Below are 24,426 nucleotides of genomic sequence, written 5' to 3' on the forward strand. Positions count from 1 at the left end.
GCTGTGAGGAGAAAACAAACTTAAATTAAAAGAAGAGAAAATTAAGAGTGGGCTGTCACCAAGAGCGTCTGTGTGGCCTCGTGCTTTTTTTTTTTTTTTTTAAATTTTTGGTTTCTTTCTTTCTTCTTCAGTTTTCTTTCTCACTAAATTGGGCTGAGCCTGCAGTGCAAACATGTCAAATCAGCAAACATCTGTCTCCCGCTACACCGCCACACAAACATACACTGCATATATATGTGTATACTGCGACACACACAAACACACACCAGGGAGTTGATTGGAGGAACCCTTTGATATATATATAAAAAAGGCGAAGATATGATTGGGTTTCATTCTGGCAAAAAATGTCAATGTTTTTCCGTCCTAATGAGAGTTGCCTGTGCACATACAAGAAGCGAATACACACACACACACACGACCCCCTGCCTCCCTCTCAGTACGTCCAAATCACACACAGCAAGCAAAATGCTGATGGTGGTTAATGAGGCGGAAGCCTCTGAGTAAGAGACAGAAAGAGGAAAAGAGAGACAGAGGGAAAGAGTTGTGTTGGCTCGGAGCAATGAAACAGGCAGCTTTCGTCAAATAATGAGACACTGACACCACATTTAGCAGGTAGCCTTTTGGAATGATGCATCAATGCACTGAACTCTACCTGGAAAAAAAAAAGAAACAGAGTAGCAGCTGTCTTATTAAGAAAAACTCTTCAAAGGATGAATAAACTCAGTATCCACTGTTTCAGACTTGGCTGTATGGATGTAGCATGTTTGACTAAGCTGGTAGATGTGCTCTGCAGGTGACTCTGTTGGTTTTGTCGTCACTTAGAAATTTGAATCCTGCTGATTTTGGTGATTGCCTGATATTTCCTATAGTGGCGCCATCAGGCAAAGGCACGGGAAAGAGCCTCTCTCATCAGTCGTTCCCGTTTCTCTCCCTTATCTCACTTTTTTTGTTTAAAGTAATGAAAACACTGTATCTCAGCTTCAGTCATTCCAGTCCACTCTTACGACATCATTGCTAAAACAACACAGTCTGACTTGTTCCTCGCTTCACTGTGTTGCTTTTAATTTGAAATCGTCGCGTTATTAGCCAGACGTCGTTTTTCTGTGTCAAACGCTACTTTTAAAGCGTAGCACCCTACTTTTAAGGAGGTTTCACGTGGCACATCAACACGTTTTAACCTTTAGCGCATCTTTTCAGACAGTTTCACTGTGGAAAGGTCATGTTAAATTAGCATCAGTAAAGTCAAAACTTTACCGCCAGTAGGGCAGGTGTTTATTAGTCATAGGTTCAGGAGTTTGAGTCTTCTTGGTTTGTGAAATGTCAGCAGCTGTTGAATGGACAATAATGAAATTTAATGCAAACATTTGTAATTCAGACGATGTTATCTTTTGGTTTTTGCTCCAGTGTCAGCATGTTGAGCCTTTCCCTCTCTGGCTTTGACCAATTAACTTTTCTTGTGTTGTGTTCAGTGTCAAGCACAAACTGTTAGCATGTCAAAACACTAAGATGTGAACCATCAGTACGTTAGCGTTAGCTTATTTAGCTCTAATCGCTGTAAACCCTTGAAAAGATTCACCTTTGCATAGCCAGAAGTCTATGACAAAGTTTTTTTTAGCAAAGATATTTCATGCACCACTTTAAGGTTACATTTTCATTGCATTTATTACTATAAAGCTCTGCCTGTAGGCGTTCTGAGTTGTCGTCAAATTGATCAATCACGGGGATAAAAAGGACACAGTTTAGCGCTGAATCCACATTGACTGATGGTAGAGTGAGCAGTAGATATTTTAACCCTAAAAGACACTCTTGTTATATTGAGAAGGGCAGATCAAATTGAATCTTTCTGTCTACGTATCTCAGTGGGAGGCGATTGTGGGTTTTTGTCCCTAGATTAGGGTGGGTACAGAGCCGGCTAATCCTACCCGCTCTTCCATGTGGGAGTGGCAGTGGGGTATCTTTGCTGTGCAGCCAGCCGTAATCTAATGGGAGCGAGATCGTGCTTTGTACATGGGCACGCTCGCTCACACACAGCTGGAGACGCACAACACAAAGTCTAGATTTGTTTCAGGATTAAAAGCATCACCTCAGTAACTGACATAGTGCCACAGGCATTCCCACGGTAAGCCCGATGAGGTTGCCTCTGTGTGCACATGTGCATGTGAGGCCGTGAGCGTGCCAAGCGTATGCGTGAATGCGGCTGTATTTCTGCCGGCTGCTGTTGAGCGTTATATATATAAAAATCAGAGAGAAAAAGAAATGAGCGGAGACAAATTTATGTACACACTCACATCCAGACACACAAACTTGCAGCATTCAGTACCACTGGAGAAGCAGCTGCCTATGTTGGCAGCCCATGTCCCTCTCATTATGCTGGCCAGTCACTCGTGTCCTGGCTCTCTCTCTCCCCTGCTGCTGCTGCTGGACAGGTAGCATCTGACACACATTAGCCTGCTATTAATAACTTCTGTTGCAGCCATTATCACACACTTAGGGAAAACGATCCCCAGGGTGCCATTTTTGCAGGGACATGCATTAAATATCCAAAACCACCCGATTTTCTCTGAAGTTCTGCAAGCAAAGCAACCTTTTTGTAAGACAAGACTCAGTTTTGCTTAGATGGAAACTCTTGTCAGTTGCAGTGCAATGATTCGATTACCCCTTTTTTTAAATTAGATTTTATGCCTTTTTAATGAAGATAGTAGACACTTTAGGATTAATCCAGGATGTCTGTGAGCTCAGACATAAATCCTAAGGAATGTGGGTGGGTGTGGTCCATGGACCTCACCCAATAGAAAGGGAATACCACAGTGATTAAGATTAATCCTACAGGTTCGGACAATCAACACAAATACCATCACAGGATCTCCACCATCAATATCCTGTGGTGCCTCTTTCTCGGGTTCTTTACAACCTGATTCAGTGTTGACATTGTGTCTGTTCAAATTTAGGCTTTATTGGGTCATGGAACAATATTTCTTACAAGGATCATGGTGTGTTAGGTTAGCCTATATGTTTACCCTTCTTATAAATGATGCCTCCAGGATTGGCAGGAGGTCAAGGATTCAACCCTCAGTTCAATAAACCTTTGTGAATGTATAGAAACATATACAGTGAATTGGGTCTTAGATGGATTTGACTGTAATACTGTTGTTGCTTTTGGTAGTAACTTACTTTATTGGGGACCCAACCTATGATCACAGGAGCAAGATTCTGTTTATTAGTTTTTCAAAAAGCCTTCAACATCTTCAAAATAGCCCCTCAGAGACTAGTAACTATGCTAAAGTCCAGAAAAAATATATTACATAAATGTTACATATTGATTTGCATGTTACTGAGTGAAATAAGTATTTCATCAACAAGCAAAACATGACTTTCTGGAGAAATCCTTGTTCTTAACCATAGCAGAGAGGTGTTTCTTGTAGATGATCACTGGGTTTGCATAAATCTCAGGAGTTCCTCTGCACATAAATTCTCTAAATCCTTAAGATTTCTTGGCTGCTGCTTGGCAACTTGAAGTTTCAGCTCCCTCTGCAGATTTTCTATAGGACTAAGTTCTGGGGACTGGCTAGGCCACTCCATGATCTTAGCGTGCTTCTTCCTTATCTGCTCCTTTGTTTCCTTGGCAGGATGTTTTGGACTATAGCAATGCTGGAAGACTCAGTCACAAATGATCTACAGTGTACTTAAGGGAAGGAGGTTCTAGTCCAGGTTTGACATTACGGCACACGGGCGGATTCATTGTTTCCTCAACGTGTTGAAATCATCCTGTACCCTTAGCAGAAAAACAGCCCAAAGCATAATGTTCCCTCCTCTGTGCTCAACTCGACTGAACAAACTTAGAAATTCAGCAGGAGATCAAATCATTGTTTCCTCACATTACTTCCGCAGTGTCTCACTGAGCTTTTTTCTGGCTGAGGTATCTTCCTGTTAAAAGGGAGTTTTCCCTTCCCGCTGTCGCCAACTGCTTGCTCATAGAGACTCATCTGATTCCTGAGGTCTTCTCTGTATTATTGTAGGATCTTTACCTGTCAATATAAAACACCCCGCGATTACTGTTTTTGTGATTTGGTGCCAATTGAATTGAATTGAATTGAATTGAATTGAATTGAAGGAGGAAAGTGTTTGAATAATTTGAATAAATCTGAAACCTAACATAACATAACCATAACATATAACATTTGTCTTATCTGAAATAATTATGGAACAAATCCACGTCACTCTCCTTTATCTGCTACCCAGGCACCTCTAGAGAGAAATAGCCAATGAGAGCTGGCACACGGAAACATACAGGACTAGTCAATCATCCAGTCCAGAGCCTCAGCAATATCTGATTTAAGATCAGGTGGCTAAGGGAATGCTTGTCTGACTCTGTTTAAGTGAGGCAGAGGAGAAATGTAATAAGTGATAAGTGGTCAGTCCAATCTCGCTCTGCATGCATCTTTGTGCCTCTATGTGTGCAGTGCATTCGTCCACATTAGTCCATTTTAATATACAGGCAAAACCTTGACAGCTCTGCAGGCTTCTAGTTCTGATAAAGCTCCACAAAAGTACCAAGCTGGATTTGTTTTATGTTCCACCGCAAACCACGTTAAATTGACGAGAACCCCACGAGCAAAAGAGACAGATTAAGAAGACATGGGCAGAGGCGAAGCACGGCAGCACGCTGTCAGGGAAAGTTTTGTCCTTCATCAGCCCTCCATCCCTTTATTCATCCATCTCATTAAGGATGGCTAGATGATCAATAGGAGAGAAGCAGTAGAAGGGGATTAGGATTAGAAATCGATGGCTTTGTTTTCTTCAGCCTGCCAAAGATAAACACTGCCTTAAGACACTGTCAACGCAGTGGAGAGTCTTTCAAGGCTTTTCATGTGTGTGTGAGAGGGCACAGCATTCCCTCCGCGTGGACGCGCAGACATCTGTTAGCAGCTTCTCACGCCAAGTTAAAAAGAGATGTTTCGATCCCTGCCATGAGACTGGGAAAAGGGGGAGATGGGCTCTGATCCAACTTAGCGGGAATCTTCTACGGTAAGATTCAACCAAGGCTCTAGCTGGGATTTTAGTAGACTTTTCATCCAGCGCACTTCATCACTCCATTGTCAGCAGTGTTGAACTGTGAGTGGGAGATACAGGTTATGCATCACAGATCAGAGACTGACTTCACATCAAGTCACCATTTCAAGACTCTCTCAGAATAGCTGGAGATGACTGATGAAGAGGTAGTATCATAATTTGCTGGCTGCAAAGAAAAGTGATGCTCCTAAAAACCTGAGTGGGCTGCAAGGAGTGAGGCAAGGCATTCTGGGTAGGTGAGGCTCCACCTCCCACACAGAGATTCAAAAACATACCCCCTGCTTTGATCTCTCTTTCTCTGCTTTCTCTCTCTGCTCCTCTTCTTCTCTCTTCTTTTCACGTGCGTGTGCAGACACACACGCACACACACACTGCACACTCACCCTGTTTGTTCTGGCTTTCGCCCCTCTCTGCTTTGAAAGAACAAAGCCATTTGTTTATGTTTCCTGCAGATGAAAGCTCAGCTTTGTGATGGCCCATTCACCCCAGGTACAGATGCTGCCGCTCCACCGTGTTTCTTTAAATCCATGAATTATTTCGAAATATTTTTAGTTTATTACTCCTCGTCTATGGTCTATGTTTCATTCCCCAACCTCTTTGTTTATTCTTTTTGTGATAATCACCATGATAATATTACTTTTCAAAGTCACAGGTGTCTGATGTCTATCCCAGCCTGCATGTGAGCAGAAAGCAAGGGGAGGAGCAGAAATAGATTGGCAAAGAAAGATAGTCATACAGTTTCCAGTGCATCTAATATGCATGTGATTGGCTTTGGAGCTTACAAAACAGCCTCAAGCGGACATTAGGAGAACATGCAAACTCCAAGCTAGGAAACATCATGCAGGTCTGATGCGACTATTTCACACTAAAGAATATTTTTTTTCGTTTTAGCACTCATCAAGTGAGCCCATTTTTTATCCAATGAAGACACATTTCTACAAATGGTCAAAAATATAGACCTGGGTACAAGGTCTATATACAAGAAAACCCCACCAATCAAGAAAGCACTTGGTGACAGTGGGAAGGACAAACTCCCTTTTGACAAGAGCAAACCTGAAGCAGAATCAGGTACAGCCATCTGCCACAACCAGTGGGGGATGAGAGTGGTGTAAGATGTAAAATAATCACTTGAAGAGAAGATAAATGTAGTGAATTTTAATGAGGACTCTTTTTCCATTGCAGGTGAATGTACAGCAGTGGTACAGTGTATGTACTGGATCAGTGCACAGTAAACAGTACCCATGCCATATTCGTTAAAACTGGATAACATGCCTGCTTGTGTTACTGTGTGGATTAGTAATGTTTTACCAGTACATGTTTGACTGTTATGGTGCTCTATGGCAAAGTGGAATAAAGTACTGTTCACTGTTCTATCAAACTTTGGCTACACAGATTTTTTTTTTAAATGTTATTTGTTCTCACTTATAATTAAAAAAAAAAAAAAGCCTGTCTGCCCCTCTGTACATCTGGTCTTCACTCCGTTTGGTGGTTAAAAGTTGGTCACTTTCACCAAAGTAACCCCAAAGCAGAGGTTCTCAACATGTGAAAATAAAACTGGGAAAACAAACAGACAATAGTCCGATGATGCTATCATGTTGACCTGCATTTCGATAGATTCAGCATGTATCTTTTATTTTTTTGTTTAAATGATGCTCAGTTGGCACTAAGAGGCCCAAAGCATGCCAAGAAAATATTCCCTAAACCATTACAGCACCATCAGCAGCCTGAACCAGTAATACCAGGCAGGATGGATCCATGCTTTCATGTTGTTTATGCTGAATTCTGACCCTATCATCTGAATGAGCTTGAGACTCGTCAGGCCAAGCAATGCCTTAGCTTCCTGTTCTTAGCTAACTGGAATGGCGCCCTGTATACTTTCCTGCTGTAGCCCAGGTGCTTCAAGGTTTGACATGTTGTGCATACAGAGATGCTTTTCTGCATACCTTAGTTGGAACAAGTGGTTATTTAACTTGCTCTTGCCTTCCTGTCAGCTCAAAGCAATCTGGCCATTCGCCCCTGACCTCTGGCATCAGCAAGGCTTTTTGGCACGGAGAAGCGCCGCTCACTGGATATTTTCTCCTTTCAGAACATTCTCTGTAAACCCTAGAGATGGTTGTGTGGGAAAATCCCAGTAGATCAGTGGTTTCTCAGTTTACTCAGACTTGGCTAATTAGATATTTGTATTAATGAGGCACTGAACAAGTGCATCTAATGAAGTGACCAGTAAATGTGTATATATACACAAACCCACAAACACACACACAGAGGCTTTTTTTACTCACAAGTTTAACTATTACAAAAAATGCCCAGTCACACCACAACCTTAATTTAAACCTTATTCTAACTTTAGCTCTAAAACCAGGTCTTAACTCTAAAACGGCTGCATTTGCTTAAGGTGTGAAAAAATTTGAGCCAGCCAAAATGTTCTATGTTTCACAAAATTTCATCGCTCTGACAGACTGGGCACTCAAATCGCTTCTCACTAAGATAGCTGCACATGTTTTCATTTTCTAAAATGTATTTTTGTCTTTGGTTTCTGTTGACAAATGACTACAATCACACACCTAGCTGAGCAGTACTTGAGAAAGCTGCAACCCACAGCCTGAACAGACAGGTTTTTTTTTAAACAGGCACAATCACACACGTTGAGCAAGTGTATCCTTGCAGCTGTCCTCTTTTGAAAAAAGTATCTTGATGATTGCCTGAGTGGACAGTTGTGAAATGTAGCTACAAAAACATGGCTTTAAACATGGAGTTAGTTGCACTTCTGGGTTTGTTAAAGAATATCCTTTTGGCTGAAAATCAGGAAGTAGGTATTAAATAGGATGGAGAGGGGGGAAAGGGTGTGTGTCTGTGTGTGTGTATATGCGTGTGCACTGAAAGGTAGAAGGACAAAAAAGTGGAAAATCAAGAGAGGGACAATTTCATTCTCGGACAATTGGGCAGGTGGCTGCTGATCCTTGTCCATCACACATTCCATCAGTGCCCGACATGCCTGACTTGTCACCCTGACTGACATTCGCAACTCTAGCCCACACAAGCACGCAGCAATACAAGTGTACCTGCACCAGCAGTCAGCAAATTCACTGCACACTTGATTATATTTACTCTGCACTTTATTTGTATTTTACTTTTTCTCAAAGCAAATGTGTTCACATGCTTACAAATTAAAGGAAAACTTGAATTCTGAGGCCCTTTTGCCGGCATGATTTGGGTCCACGTTATCCCCTTCGAGGAGAGAGACTGCTGAATCCAGCGATAAGCTTTATCCTGCGGCGAAACATTTCTTTCCAGTGACAGCAGTCTCTTCCGAGATGACGACGCTCCCATTCATAAGGCACGAGGGGTGGCTTGACGAGTGTAAAAATGATGTGAATCATATGCTTCAGCATTCGCAGTCACCAGAACAACTTTGGCAGATTTCTGGATCTCTCCACCGCTATCATCAAAACACCAAATGACTGAGTATATTTTGTAAGGGTGCTGTGTCATCTCTCCAGTTGTGTTACAGACATTTAGAGAATCATTATTAAAACACCTTTATGCTCTTTTATCCTTTAATTTGTCACCCATCTGTGTATAGGCTACACCCAAGTGCGTGCTGTAGTTCAGCTGTAGTTCAGTATATTTCCTCAGTACTTTTTACTGCTTATAATTAGCGTCACTCTGTCTTTACCTCTGTTCTCTGTTCATTTACCAACACATTATAATAGAAACCACTATGACCAGCATCACTTTATGCAGACTATCAGCTAAAATTTCTGGTGAGCTGTTTTGGTTGAAGCCTTATCTCTTTCGAATGGCGTCGCATTTATAGCAGTAAGTCCTCTGCTGATTTATGAAAATAAATACATAAATACAATCTCCAGAAAAGCCGTCGAGATGTCATATCATTATGTTTGCGTGCCTTGAAATGTCAGTGTGATGTGGAGGAGTGGGATGTGTGGCTTTAAATACAAGCCCCCCTTTTATCATCCATTAGAAACACAATAAAATGACCTATAAGCAGCTGATATTCTGGTATATGTCTTTATGCAATTTAATTCTACGGTTCAACTAAAAGGGGTGAGAAACACTGTGCGACGTTTCAGGCACTGAGAATTCCTTTTCTGAGACACTCTGGTGCCATCTAGCGGACAACTTGTTTGTGAGGGTGATTTAAAAAACAACAACAACAACAACAAATTACACAATATAATTTAATTATATTTTACACAGTGATCAGCTACAAACACCGTTGCCTACAACGAGGCAGGTTAACTTCAAATAATACAGTGATATGGTGCAGTGGTGCTTATGGACACAGTCATGGGGTCAAACTTGCTTCAGCAAGCATCACCATGTGTGGAAGAAGGATAGTACTGCTTGCCTTTTCTTGGATGCTTCAGATCGTACTTTGTTTAATTTGGTAAATCTTGATTAATCAGGGGTGGCGATTCGACTCTTCTTGCGTAGCCAGCATGCGTGCAGCTGCTTCGGACTTTCATGGCCTTGAACAGCGATAGCAACTTTTTGACAAACCAAAAATATTCGTTTCCCAGTCACACGTTATACGCATGCAAACACATGCACAGACAGAGACATAAGGGCACAGACGTAGATGTATGTGAAACAGCACACACAGATTATCAGCAATTTACAAAAGACCTTTTTCTCCCTTTTGACCTCTTTGAATATGGAAAACCAGTAAGTGCTTGGCCGATTTCTTGTTTAAACTGCTATAAAACGCAGTTTCTCACAGTCGCATATGGATTTAAGAGTTTCTGTGTTTTTTCAATTGTTACATATTATCAGAAAATATGAATAAACAATGGTTACGATTACACCTTAGTTAAAATCAGTAAGGCAATTTAAACAAAAGCTTTCATTGTGAGATCAGAGTTTGTCGAGTGGACTGGAAGAGAGAGAACACTGTGCACGCACGACACCCACAACATCAACTGTGTTTGAGTGTGTTTTCGACCAACAGCTGACGACAAGATAATAAAACACACATAATTATAATAAAAAGACCTTAGCCACTGGTACACCGATAAAGTGCTAGGAATAAAGTTACACACAGCTTTGACATGCCTCTAGTGAAAAAGAAAAAAAGGACACACAAATAAAGCATGAAGTAGTAAAGTCGGGTAGAGTCAAAAACAAAAAGAAGTACCACGCACAGTATGTCCATATTGCATACCCAGAGCTGGAGAGAGTGATATCTGGACTATGTTGCTTCGTCTGCCTCCAGCCGGCAACCTGATTCTGGATAAGAGGCAGAAAATAAACACGTGGAGGTTTGGTATCTCTGGAAACTTTGGGATCAACTCTAGAATTTATCATGTTGTGTTTGTTGCACAGAGAGCCCCGTTTTTATAACACTGAAAGCATTCACAGTGCCAGCGTGATACCTTCACTTGATATCAGTAAGATTGTCCTGGAGCTGATGCTTTAAAATGTTGACTATAATACTGTAAGATATTTGATTGTTTCTTCGGCTCAGCGTAAATACTTCAAAAAAAGTTCACTCCTTTGGTTTTTGTTGGCAAAGCAAGCTCTCACATGCAGTTTGGCCAATTAGCGTTAACTCTTCGTAGCGTCCTGGTGGCTTCATCATTAAAATCTCACGGATGACCTCTGGCTGCACCCATCGATGCTGGCTCCTCTGTGAGTTACTGGAGAAAGAGAAGATTAACATTAGAGAGGCTGGCAAAGCAAATGCGTCCACTCGTGTCTGTTCTGTGATTTAACTTTGACTCATGAATGAACCGTACACCTACTGGCTCACTCTCCCCATCTGAGCCCCGTCTGGACTCTGAGCTGCAGTGCAGAGGAGAGTACACCCAGCTCCGATCCTCCTGAGTCTGCTGTTACCAAACATAGCCGGCAGAGGGCAGCGCAAGAAGGAAGAAGAGCAGAGGACTTAAAACTGATTTGGGAAACAGAGCTCTGCAGAGACAATCCCTATTCCCGGAACTGTTTAAAGCTGCAATGTGCAATTTTGCATGTTGTGGCTTCTGAAGGTGACTTATAAACATTAAAATCAAAATCTGAAATAAAAGCCTCGTCATCAGATCAAGCCATAGCCACTCTGTCCACATCATGCAGATCAGCTTTAAGGGCGACTTCTCCAACTTCCAGCAGTTTCTCTATAATTTCAAAAGGGAAACTATGTCTGTGTGAAGTAGATGTTACTTCCCCTCTTTGTTGCTTGTAAATTATTTCGTTGCTGCTTTTTTAAAGTCACAAATAATTAATGTAATATGGAAACTTAAAATGTTAGCGTCATGGTCATTTACTGCCTTAGAAAGGATGATTACATTCAAAGAGGTTCAAAGAAGCTTGAACATCACTAAAAGCACAAAGCAAGTACAAGTTACAGTCAATTAAATGTAGCACAAAAAGTAAGGACATTTGTGTTTGGTTGATTATTTCTTTGTTGTAACAAAGAAATGCTTCTTGCCAAGGATTTATTGTTGGTAATCCTGTTTCTGCTGCCACACTTGTAAGGAAAATGCATTTGTGGGTTGAGGCCATGAAAAACTTGCCAAATCTTCTCTGCTAATGCCAAACAGCTTATTCTGCTGTTGACTCTTGTTTTGAGCCTCTGGTACCCCAGGTGCTGACATTCAATTGGCTGATTTGTGCCTGATTAGCAGCACCTGTGAGCATGGACCCTGTTACAACGGTCAGTTGGCGTCTGCCCCAAGCATGCCACATTTGACTGGTCTGTAAGGGATACTTGATTTTATGTTCCACAAAACTAAGCTGCATTATTATTTGGAGTGAACCCAAGTGCAATCTCTAAATTGAAGGATACAGCCGATATCTGCACAGCTCCCACTGTCCCAAGAACATTAATAAAATCCTTTAAGACCCATCTCACCTTGGTCATTTATGGATCTGAAACATCTCCCTTCAGGCAGATGTTTCAGATCCATACTGACAAAAACAGACAAAGGAACAGCTTTGATCCCTCAGCCATCACCATGCTGCTGCTAGATTTTAGACAATCAGATCCAATACCATTTTGATGTACAATGTTTACATTGTTACAACACAATAACATTGGTATTTACATCAACACCAGTTATTATTATTATTATTTTTTTATTCTTCTTCTAGAGACCTCAGTTTCGTTGTCCAATGTTTCATTGTTACAACGGCAATATAGATTCTCACCCTGTCAGCATTTAGGAACCATATGCATGCATTTGCCCTACAAAGGTGGGACATTTTAAGGGGAAAAACTGACTTTCCAATGGAATAAGATTTATAGCCAAAAAGCATTGTTACAACAATCAAATCATCAACCAAACACACATTTATCCTTACCTATTGTACTACGCTTATTTAGAGGTCCAGCAACCTACAGATTCCAACTAATCTTTACTGCCAACAAGCTACATGACATGCAGTTTTATATGCAGCGCCCTTTCTTGTGACATCCGCATGAAATAAATCATAGGAAACAGACTGTGCTTTATTTTACCTTCAAAGATCATTAAGTAGCTATGTGTGCAACAGGCCTAATGGAACAGTCACTACCAGTGTAGTCTAGTGTGTACAAACATCTCCTGGACTAATGCACAGCTAACTACTTTGATGGTGACTTACATTGTAACTTGAACTAGAGTTTAGCTTACGACGGCCAAGAACTGGAGAGTACACCCAATATCTGCCATCTGCATACTGATGAATGGACACACACACACATGAAAATGAAATGATCTGAACATAAAATTATATGGAAAAATAAGATGCATGAGAATATAGAAGGAGTTATAAGAGAAACATAAAAAATGTAGAATGAATGGAAAAATGCAGCAAAAACAAACAAAATCCCACAAAGGATGGAGCTGTGGAGAGCTGTGAGTGAAGCTGAGAGGAGGAATGACTGCAGATCAGCAGCTAAGAGTCATGCTGTGCAGAAAAGGCAACAATCAAAAAGCATGGACGGTGGCTCCTGGCAGCCTCATGCTTCAGTTGAAATAAAGCATTTTGAAAAGCAAGAGCATTTCCTATAGTGCGTGCAAACAGACAGAGCCCCCTCTCCCCCCCTCACCATCACAACTCTACCACGCTGTCCTGACTGGGCCACTGCAAAAGACCCAGCAGATCAAAGACAAACATCAGATAAAATCATCTTAACTCCCTGAAAATGGATTTTCTCATAAATGAGCTGTATGATCACTGTGGTTTGTTTTACCTCCTTTAAACTGGTTAGTATCTAGTGTGGAATATTTTCTGCAAAAAAAGAACCAAAAGAATTGGAGCGCGAAAATGGGGGAACTTACAAAGTATATGTCGGAAACCTGCACCTCCCCATCCAGTGAGTTGTGGCTGCTGGAGACAGACAGCTGATTGCGCATTGTACGTGGTGACTGCTGACACACCTGGGGGCTTTGAGGGACAGAGGAGGGGGGCGTCGATGGCAGGTGGTGAGAGGAGTTGTGGGAGTAGGAGTGAGAGGATGCCGGACAGATGGGGGTGAATGCTGATGCGGGAGGAAGGGTGGAGCTGTTTGGACCTGCGGATCGTGCAGCAGAATGACAGACTGGAGAAGAAAGGCTTAAAGACTGAGCAGAAGCAGGAGATGTGAGTGGTTTGGTGGACGGACGGATTGATGAAGTAAGTGTGGAGGATGAATGCCCGCTGCACTGAGAGGTGGTGGAGGAGGAGGAGGACACAAAGGAAGGAGGAAGGCTGGATGATGAATACTGAGAGCAGGGGTTAACAGAAGGAGGAGTGGATGACATAGATGATGCAGTGACAGGAAGCAGAGGATCAGCTGCTGGATGGCTGGATGTGGGGATTTCTGTCATCTGTGTGAGCTCCGTGCTCTTTGGGATTTTACTGCATTAACCAAGACATAGAACAATGTTAGAATACCGCATATGAATAAATGGAAACCATCCTGGGATTTTCACACTGCATATGCATCTACCTGAGCTCCACCTCCACTGTTATGGTGTCCTGGCGTTCACCGTGAACCTCAACTACCTCTTTCTGTGACCTGAAAGCAGACAGAAGCACAGAGCAAGCATGACTGTGGAAGAACAATATCATAAGAGCAGATTAGATATAACATTTTATATTCATCAGATATTCTCACCTGGAAATGTTTGGAGAAAGCATTTGCCTCCTGTAGCGAGGGTGCTCAGGTGTATCGAATGGGGTGGTGGGTAGGGAGTTGTTTGATGACAGAGTGGTAGCGATAGATGTAGTGGTGGCATCTTCAAATGAAGGAGGGGTGCAGGGCGGTTCCTTCCCTGAGGGGCATAGTTAGGTAAGAGATCATGAGCTGTGTGCGGGAGGGAGATGAAAAAATGAGCAGGACATAAATTCTTTAAGAAACAGAGAGCACACTAACATTGAAGGTGCATCTCAGGAGGCTGTACCACAGAACAAAGATCCATCTGAGTGTACGACACTGCACTGCACTCCTCTCTGAACCTCTGATATCTGAACTCTGTCATATGCTTGCAGTGGTCCTTAAACTCAGTTACCTGTACAAAATTCAAATTTAATTGTCTTCTAAAATTCTTGCTCTTACAGGTCTTAGAAAGTTTACATATGTTCCCTTTTTTACTGAAGTAATATTATTTCTGGTATTGTTGTGCACACCTCACATTATGCCCTTCCTGTGTCATCTAGCATTGATTTGTTACTTTTACTTATACTTTGTTTCTGATGCTGCTATGCTGCTGCTTCATCACTGCACGTTAATAATAAACAATAATGTTTGATTTATTTTACTTAAAGGGAAAAGGAGCACTCAGCTGGAGACAATAGAGGACGTCAGTGTCAAGGTTAGAAAGCTGCGCTGTGAAATCACCATTGCAACTGGGCAATCGCGTTGCTGTATTAGCTTTTAACTTGGTGTAAAAAAACAACAACAAAGGAGACGTAAGCTTTTTTAAGGAACTTCCTAACACACAAATCACAACAGTAGTTGGCTCAAGGTGCTTTAGATTGTAAGGTAAAGGTAAAGCCCCTAATGAGCAAGCGGTTTAGCGACAATGGGAAGGAAAAACTCCCTTCTGCCAGAAAGAAAGAAAACCCTTAAAGAAAACCTTTGTGCATCCTGTGGGAAATATTTCTCTGTTCTTATCAAGTCATTTTTTTTTCATTAAAGCTTAGAAAAGGTCATACCATTGTCTTCCAGCATGGGGAAACTGCGAGCTCCTCTTAAGTTCTCCAAGTTGTCCAAGTTTTCTGGCCTGTCATCAGTCAGTGAAGGACGCTGCCCCGTCGAGCTCGCTCCTGCACTGGACTTGGACATTAGAACCCCTCGTCCTCTCTTGGATGGAGACGATCGCAGTGCTGTAAATTCAGCATATGGATTACTTGGACTCGTTCCCTTTATTAGGACCACAGGAAACACTACAAACTGCGGCCTATGCACATGCATGAACTCACAGCAGCTCTTCTTGAAGACAACTGTGCTACAGAACTTGTAGAACCTCTCAGCATAGAAGCTCGGTCTGTGAACCGACACGGTGTCCTGTGGGAGAATACAGGTCCCAATAAAGAAAGAGTGAAGATAAAATATATAAACATTTTCTATCCTTAATATATGCCGTAAAAGAAAAAACAAGATATGGTTTAGACTGGTCTGTTGGGCTTGGATTCAAACTATTACATAACAGTTACATAAAAGATACTCACTCCATCATGGATGAGGGACTTCCAGGAATGCTCCAGTTTCTTGATCAGCCTGCCAGATGGAAAAATTCAATTATTTATTAGGTGCCGCACATATCTAGCAGTTTACTGCTAAATCAGTGGCTAATATTGCCGACATAAAGCAATCATCCCAAAAAAACAAAACAAAAAAAAAACAGAAATCAACCTTTATGTAGATCCTCATTCCTTCCACCTACATATTATTATTAAATGACTTTGCAGCTATTAAAAATATGACATGCTTGATGAGATAAGTAGTTCCCAGTAAAACACTAAGGGTTTGAGTATTAACAGTGCATTTTTTCTTAATAATCTTCCCAGAACTGTGCTACCTCTGCACCCACCTATGTCTTAGTTGTTGTGTTTTCTTCAGTGGCACACTGTCTCACATGTAGCACACACTGATCGCCTACCTGTAGGACTGCAGAATGTCGATGATTCCAATGAACAGCAGGAGGCGCTCCCCTTTAGCACCCATAGCTGGAATCCCACCCATACTAAAGAGAGCAGAAAAGTTACCCTGTGTGTATATTTGAGGTGAGGAGAGGCTTTTTGGAGCACCATCTTACGTGTCATCTTGCTCCAGAGTGTCCCTGCATGTGGAGCCTCCCTGTATTGACTCCATGGCACTGGAATACAAGGATCTCTGCCCTGCGGGCCTCTTTTCATCCCCTCCTCTGACAGGTGAGCCCTGAGACTGACGTTCTCTCTCTGCTTGGGTCTTGTTGTGGACCCCAAGCAGCAAACTGTAGTCCATAATCTTAAAACTCTCCAGAACCTGATGTAAAACACATAAAATGCAATAAATATTTATGAAATCTTTGAGGAAAACTATGAATATTTGAGTATGGAATTAATGTTAGAGCCTAGCAGTAGGTGACATTTAAGCTTTTTTTCTGCTTTCCTCAAATTCTTTCATGAACTACCAAGAAGATGTGTGGTTGGCTTGGCTGCTAGATGCACAGTGTTAATCTACTTTTACAAAGACCAGTTTATCCAGCTCCTTTCTATTTGCCCTCTTACCAGGCAGTCTCTTTGCAGTGTTTTGACCAGAGCGCCGTATGTGTCCTGGTCCAGTGTGAGGCCTTCAGGAATATCACTCAGGAAGTCCAGGTCTTTAAAAGTGGGTTTGGACTTCTCTCTTTCCTTCTTGGATGCTCGCCGCTTGTATGTTGAGCCCTTTAAGTCAAACTTGAGGTGCATGCGCACGGAGCGTGGTAGAATATTGTTCATCACAACCACTCTGATGTTCTTTCCTCCACACTGGACACAGTAGAGGCCAAAAAACTTTGGCAGTAAAGTCCGGGGGTTCTGGTTCAAGTTCTGGAGAGGGATTTATAGAGGGAGAGAGAGAGGCGCAGGGAAGAAAATGTGGCACATTAGTGGTTAATTTTGGTTGCAATCTGTGGATTTCACCCCATTTCAGTACCATGCACATGCGAGACAGCGTGACTGAACACCAGGCCTCAGCTCATGCTTGTGTTTCTCCACCGTGTCCATGCTTCACCAATTAAGGAGTACCCAGCCTAACTCCATGCTCTCACCTATCACAACACCACCACCTACTGACATCACCGCTAACCTGGGCCAACTGCGGAGGTTTGGATTAAGAGGATAAAGGTGACTCGAAGTTTCTGTTGCTGGTCTGCTCTGTGGCATGTGCAGTTCAAACCCAAAGCAAGATTTCATTCTCCAACTCCTAACATATTCTCACACTTATAGAAATCATTCATTTGACTTACTTTCCCAAACTTATTGTCTGTGTTTAGAGGATTTGGTTGAAATGATTCTAATGGATGAGATACTTACCATGTAGTATCCAGGGAGCAATTTCTGCAGAAACTCAGCCTCTTTGTGCAGCACAGTTTTGATGATAAACTCATCATCACGGGTCACGTAGAAAATTGAGCCACTAGCTCCTGGATTTGACAGCTCAATCAGTGGCTCATTACACAGAGAATACTAGACAGAAGCACAGATAAGAAACAGAGTACAATTTAACCTGGTGCATTTCCTCAATTCAAACAGTCTGACTCTACGATCTCTGGAAATATGTTTTTAACATGCAAATGCTACAAAAGCAAACTAATTCATTAATTTCATATCATGCTTGTGTCACCTGTTTTGACTGAATAATTAGATAGTCAGAAGTTCATACAATATTCATTATTGTTGGGTGGCTGCATAGCTTTGCTCATGTTTGAGTGCTTTCCACCATCCAACCAAAGGACTAATGCATCTACCCACTCACTCGACATTACTCATCGGCACAAAAAAGAAACTATGTGTGTGTAGACTGTTGAGATTACTACAAATTAATGCTGTATTAGTCACTCAAATGAACTTACTATCTTTACTGTTGCATTCATTTATCTTATGAAAGTGTGTAGAAAGCAGGGATGATGTTTCACCAAAGCTCGTTAGGCTTTAGCCTAATGGAGGCATTCCAGTAGCATCAGCAAACTTCTCACTATATCTGACATCTGAGGTATTTGAGGTAATTCTCTGGTTGGAGGCTGGAGAAATGAGCTGAGAGGTAAGCGCGTATCCTTTGATTGTAGCTAATTTGCCTCACATAGGAAGGCAATTTTCTATGGCTTAGCTGACAAAATGCAATTATCTCATTACTCCACCCCTCCACTGGCAGCACAAACACATGCAGACACAAAAACAAACCGCTCTGACCGTCTGCTGCCACTACTTGGAATTTTAAAAGGAAGGCTTTAGTCAGCTAATCTCCCTCTGGCACAGGTAGAATGTGAGCTTAAATGTGCTGCTGAGAACACGCTCTGTCACCTCATGTGCGTATGCATGTGTGTTTACACTGACATGCACAGTGTGTAAATTATTGTGCAACTGAGAACTGTGACCTTGATCTTGACCTTGACCTTGGGTATGATTTGAGTTTAGGAGGAGGAGTAATTCTTGTAAAAATGTAAAGGTGCTCACAGCACAGCAACTATTACTTTGACCTTGAGCACAACGCGGGTAAAGGTCATTATGTCTAAGTTTGAATATATTCTGACTAATACTCTAGGATGAGGACTGATATTTAAATTGTGGATGGACACATGATGGGCGCCTTGCCATGTCACATGATCATCTGAGTTAAAAATATTGCGTCATGTCTAATAACTGGTGGAAATGATATTGACATACTGCTTTTCTCACATTGTTCCTCCTATGCAAATACAATTCTAGCTAAATGTTGACAAATAGGAGGTCTTGGGCAGGATTATATAGTTTGAGAGAGAACAGTTAAATTACAATGAAATACTTGGAATCAAGTCACACATTTCAGTCAGGATGACTTTGGAGGTGGGTTACAAAGTGGCTTGCAGAGACAGTGACAATTGTAGGCAGGCTAATGCAACTTAAATAATGTGCTTTATATGAGATTTTCCACTAGGATGTGTAGAAGGATTATTAGCTGATGAATTGAGACTGATGGCTAAGCTACGCTATGCTATCTTTAGTTTATGCAAAATCTTCACTGCTCATCCCAAATGTAAAGGAATAACAGTTTAGTTACACTGTAATTTAGATGATACTTAAATACACTGAGTGCATTGTGAGTCATCAGAGAAAATAAGTATCTCACCAGGTAATCATCCGGTCGGATCCCAAAAAGCTCTCTGAAGTAGCGGAAGGCCACAGGGGCGTAGGTTTTAAACCTGAAGTCTGGATAGTGGTGGGCTGGTGTGAGGTTACTGCCTTCGCTGTATGGAGTAAAGTGCGACAACAGAAAGAGGATAAGAAGCAATGTCTCATGGAAATTGTATGCACATCTACTGATATGAATGTACCTGGGGAAGAAGATGCTTTCAACCACATAGAAGTCCTGCATGAGCACATCTCTCTCGGGCTTGGAGCTGAGGTTGCCAACAGTATATCCGATACCCAACTGGATGGCACCTTTCAAAGCAGAGGAGGTTGTCTGGAGGCGGACAACAAAGAAAAGAGCAACAGACCAAGGTGTGGGTGGCAAACAGTTGAAATCGTGATGCCACGAAAACCTGCAAACAGTATTAAGAGGCAAACAGGCAAAAAAAGAAAAAAGAAAACAATAAAAGAAAAACCTTCTTGTAAGTCGTCTCTCCAGAGGCATCGACCCTCCTGTGGCCAATCTTCTTCTCATGCCCTTGGCTTGATCCGAATGGGGACGGCATCTGTCACAGATAATGTGTATTATTCCCTTGAAAGTTACAATGAAATGAACTATTCAAGCAACAAATAGATGAGAGAACAGATCGAGCAGATGCAAGACACAGAGACAGGTGAGCGGTGTAGAATGTGAAGCAACAATGGCACCTCTGTTATTTGAGCCTTCTTGCTTGAATCTGTGGACAGAGGCAAAAAGAAGGAGAAAAATGTTTAGCTTTAAACTCTTCACACTTCACTCACTCAGTGCCCATATCTGTACATTACTCAGCATGAGTTAGTGTGCACCTCTAGCTTTAATATCAAACTAAATAATTAGCCCCAAATTAGACTGAAAGCACAAGTCAAATATCCCAAAGTAAAAGAAACAGCCAGACTCATTCTGTGGATGCTCAGGATCCTAGTTCAGAGTAGCAACATAGATTATGAGCACTACATGACAGTATGCAACGTCAGCTCAAACTTTCTTTATTTTGTAGGTTTTAACTTGAAAAACTTTATCTGCAGAGCTTGAAAAAGTCAGTCTAGCAGCATTGTGATTAGCATTCAGTTACACATTCCTTGGCTCAGGGTCATTTCATTTTAGTTCATTTAAAAATGGAAATGTTCAAACGCTACTTCTGCAGCATTTATTAATCTTGCCAAATAAATTGGTGTTTAAACTCACCGCAGAAGAGTTTAGTCTCTACAAGTTAAAAATTGTTTGATAATCCAGAAAGAAAAACAAGATACTGGATGCAGTGAAACTGTCTAAATCAAACTGACATCCAACAGTCAGGCTGCTGCAGCGTACCGTCTGTGTTTTCTATTCCTGGATCAGTGAGATTTGTAGAGAGAAGGTAAAAACTCTATTGGATTGACTTCCTTCTTAATCTGAGTGCTGCCATTGGCCGAGGTGTCCAGATCACATCACTGACCAATCACACGCAAGGATTAGGAAAAAATCTTTCCAAGCGGCAGGAAGGCCGCAACTAGGCTGTGTTTGTATGTATTTAATAGGATGAGAAAGCAGGAAGCAGCTTCATGGTAACTTTCATGTTGTATGAGAGTCAAGGTTAACAAAACATTGCTGAGATAATGCATGAGAAAGCCATGTTAAAGTGCACAGCAGACACTGTAGCAGATGTTGCTGTCAGTTAATCATAACAGAGCAGTTTGGTGATCACATAATTTGATGACGACTCTTCAAAATGCAAGTATGATCTCAAGTGTCATAAACTTAAAGTAACACTACTGTTGATTTAACAACATTAAGGTAGCACACAGTCCTCCAAGGCCATTAATACAAGTGTATTCTCCTCTTACTGACTCTTTGCTTTACTATAGCAGCTGTTCACTATCTCAGTGGAGCGTTTGCTGAGTAGCTCTAAACAATGCACAGCTGAGATCCACAGGAGTGTCATTAGTTTTGCAGGTGTTTGCTCATGAGTACAAATATTCCTAGGTTACAGTTACAGGATGCAAACAGTTAATGGAGTTCATCTTTTAATGGCAATTGTTAGGACTAGAGCTGGAGAAAGATTTTTAAAACTGACACCAATATTTGGCAGTTTAGAAATCCAATATATCAGCAATTATTTTCTTCTTTCCAACACATGAAACATAAATAGATCTCTCTAACATTTATTATGTGCAGTTACTTATGAGTTCTTGTTAAGATGATATGACAACACAGTGTAAAAATAATCTTGTTAGTGTATTACTTGTTTATGCTCAGCTCAGGTACCAACATCAAAGTGCAAAGTGCCCTCTGGTGGACAAACTATGCAACATAACCACTCATAACACGGATGAGCGGTGTTTCTTCCCTCTCTTCTTTACTTTTGTAACCATAGTTACTCCACTAGCATTTATTTTTGGTCACATGTCATTTGTGTAACTTATGCTGTTGATTTATAATGCACATCAGGTTTTATAATACAATTTTATGGTTTTTCATTATTAAGTTTATTAATTACTATGTATCTCAACAACGTTTATGTAGCATTATTATTTTTCATGGTACCTGTTGCAAAGTAATTTTGGTTCCTACCTTGCAGTGTTTGTGGTGGGATTGTTTTTAGAGTGCAAGATTTTGTGTGTCAGGGAGACAAGAGAGAAAAAAGTGGAGTACAAACTGTTCTGTTGGTATTTATTATAGAAGACATTTTTTAAGAGAAACTAAAGCCTGCCATAAACCCACAGCAACAGCCAAAGAGATTGGAGGACACTACCACGACCGTTACACTTTTAAAATTTGTATTTTTCTGATATAATAAATACCAGGATCAAAATATTGAAGAATAGATCATATCGGCTGGTCCATCGCCCTGCAAATATATTGGTCAGGCACTAAATTCAAAGCCTAAAAGGTGAACTGTGTAGTGTCAGTGAGAATGTCAGGGGATCACCAAAGGTGTTCATCCTGCGGAAACAATTATTGGTCATTACAATCAATCCAATATGTGTTAGACAAACTGGCTGATTACAACCTGACATCACCATAGGTAAAATCGAAAATGCTCAATAATTCTTTTGCACATACACACAAAAATACAGTATTTTAACACATGATGTGCACGATTGCACAAAAAAAATAAGTGGATGCTTAAATGATTTCTTTGACGGTAGTTTAAGTGGGCTGTTTTGAGTGGCAATGGGGCAAAAAGTTCTGCCTTTTGTCAGGATGTATGCACCTGTAAACTGCAGATTAGTACTGCAACAAAGCCTCTCAGGCAAAACAATGAGAAGGAGTATCCTGGGGTGGACGTGCACACAAAGAGTCTCTGTGGGATTAGGGTCAGGCTAGAATAACGTGTCACTGAGCTGCAAGCAATAAACAGGACAAACCCCACTGTGTCATCTGAGATTAGTATGTGGGTGACAGGCCACCTGTAAGATGAATTTACTTTGAATGTGTAATAAAAGAGTTTAAAGGACATGTGCAGTAACTGAGAGCTCACTGAGGTATTCTTGTTATGACATATTTTGTGTCAGTGTTGAGAGAAATATGCCTTAAGGCCTGTGGAAAGAGGATTATAGCTTTCCCTTATCAGCTGGGGGGGGGGGGAATGGTGGCCTGTTGCTGTGACATTAATGTGACACTAGACATGGGGGTAGATTTTGATGCTCTTTGCATACAGATATATTTTGTGAACCGCTAACGCCTGAGCATGCACAGAAAGGAAATTTGCTGCAAAATTAAATAACAAAATTAAAATGCCATGGCATGCTCTGTGGTATGTGAAGCAGTGGTGTCCACAGCAATGCCTGAAAATGATACGCATTTAAGAGATTACTGTGTGATTTATGTTTTAATTCCACAAGAGATTACATGAGGCACTCTCCAGATTTAGCTCGGAAGAGGACCAGACAGATGGCAAGAATTATGAGGAAGGAGAGAAGCGGAGGAGAATAAAATGACACCTGAGAGAGACAGAGAGAGCACACAACGTTTACCAATGGATGCTCAACAGCTCACGGTGTGTTTGTCAGCCTGTTAATGATGATGCACATACAAATGACTGCTGTCCTGTGTTTGCCATCCAAGTAAACACTTCCACGTACTCATTTGGGAAAATTAACTTTCATCTCAGCTCAGCTTTATTTGGTCTTGTGGGAATGTGTGGACACATCCCTAATGTGCACCTTGTGCTGGTGCCAGCCTGCGGTGAGTCAGTGGCATTTAAAAAACACAGTGACTTCAATCTTGAGTTATTCAACCCAGCAATTTATTGTTTAGTCCCACACTTTAGTGGGATTACCCTGGGCTACTACTCTGTGGATCTGTTTTGGTGTGATTTTCTCGTCTGTGCCTAGCTGTGTCCACGCACTGTTTGCAAGGTAGGATGCTGCCCAGCTATGCCCAACTTCCCGGGTTAGATCAGCTTTCATAGGCGGAGGCTATTAATAAAACCGCCCCCAAAAATGATGGCAGTTTGACAATTTCACTAAAACATACGAACCAGGGTCCCCGAATTCAAGCTGCATAGATGGGCCAGCGGCCGCTGCCTCGCTCGGGCTGCCGTCATCCCCGGTTCCCGCAGTCCCCGCTTCCATCTCCCGGACGGTTCCTGATCACGATGCGCAGCCGTGTCCTTCCTCAGCGGGAACCAGATGTTGCTGGATGCAGAACCCCGGTCCGATGTTTATTGCTATAAATGCCCACCACATAACTCCACGGATGCAGGTTTTATCGCTGTGGAAGTGTAGCGGCGCGGACACGCTCAGTGCCAGCGGTGCCGATCATCTCTGCCGCTGTTCTGCGTCATCGTCATTATCACGCACCGGGTAGGGCGCGTGCCACTACAGCGTGAGCCCGCAGCTCTCAGCAAAGTAACAGCAGGCCGGGATACACTGGAGGGAAACGATAGGCCTGTACGTGTAAGGAGGAAGGTGCTGCTTCAAACTTCGAGAGTAAGTAAGAAGCTTCTGTAAATATAAGAACGTTGAAACAATGGCGCAGAAAGCTGCATTTGGTCACAAGGGGAAAAAAAAACACACGAACTATAAAGAGTTGGATGTATTGGTGCATATTAAAATGCT

At 41.8% G+C, this 24,426-nt stretch overlaps 1 protein-coding gene across 3 annotated transcripts; it reads right to left on the minus strand.

Moving 5' to 3' along the window:
- Nucleotides 1-9,255: 9,255 nt before the first annotated feature.
- LOC134617050 (phosphatidylinositol 4-phosphate 5-kinase type-1 gamma-like) lies at nt 9,256-24,172 on the minus strand. Of its 3 annotated transcripts, none has more exons than XM_063462210.1 (18): nt 23,847-24,172; nt 20,053-20,081; nt 19,821-19,910; nt 19,548-19,678; nt 19,343-19,460; nt 17,551-17,703; nt 16,765-17,064; nt 16,311-16,519; nt 16,155-16,238; nt 15,724-15,772; nt 15,475-15,559; nt 15,208-15,378; nt 14,168-14,324; nt 14,000-14,068; nt 13,350-13,908; nt 12,670-12,744; nt 10,833-10,919; nt 9,256-10,727 (listed from the first exon to the last, which is right to left on the minus strand). In XM_063462210.1, the coding sequence occupies exons 1-18, from the start codon at nt 23,938-23,940 to the stop codon at nt 10,725-10,727; spliced, it is 2,463 nt and encodes an 820-aa protein (XP_063318280.1). In that variant the 5' UTR covers nt 23,941-24,172; the 3' UTR covers nt 9,256-10,724. The 3 variants fall into 3 exon arrangements, with proteins under 3 accessions (XP_063318280.1, XP_063318281.1, XP_063318282.1); XM_063462211.1 differs by having other exon boundaries at nt 10,833-10,916; nt 23,847-24,171; XM_063462212.1 differs by lacking the exon at nt 12,670-12,744 and having other exon boundaries at nt 10,833-10,916.
- Between the last annotated feature and the right edge of the window lie 254 nt (nt 24,173-24,426).

This window comes from Pelmatolapia mariae, linkage group LG18, assembly GCF_036321145.2.
Source record: "Pelmatolapia mariae isolate MD_Pm_ZW linkage group LG18, Pm_UMD_F_2, whole genome shotgun sequence".
NCBI lineage: Eukaryota > Metazoa > Chordata > Actinopteri > Cichliformes > Cichlidae > Pelmatolapia > Pelmatolapia mariae.

Coding starts and splice junctions, on each gene's coding strand:
- LOC134617050 (XM_063462210.1), bottom strand. CDS start 23,940: ATGGAAGCGGGGACTGCGGGAACCGGGGATGACGGCAGCCCGAGCGAG. Junction 19,679..19,820: donor GAGAGACGACTTACAAGAAG/GTTTTTCTTTTA, acceptor GTCCGCCTCCAG/ACAACCTCCTCTGCTTTGAA. Junction 16,520..16,764: donor CACTGCAAAGAGACTGCCTG/GTAAGAGGGCAA, acceptor GTTTTACATCAG/GTTCTGGAGAGTTTTAAGAT.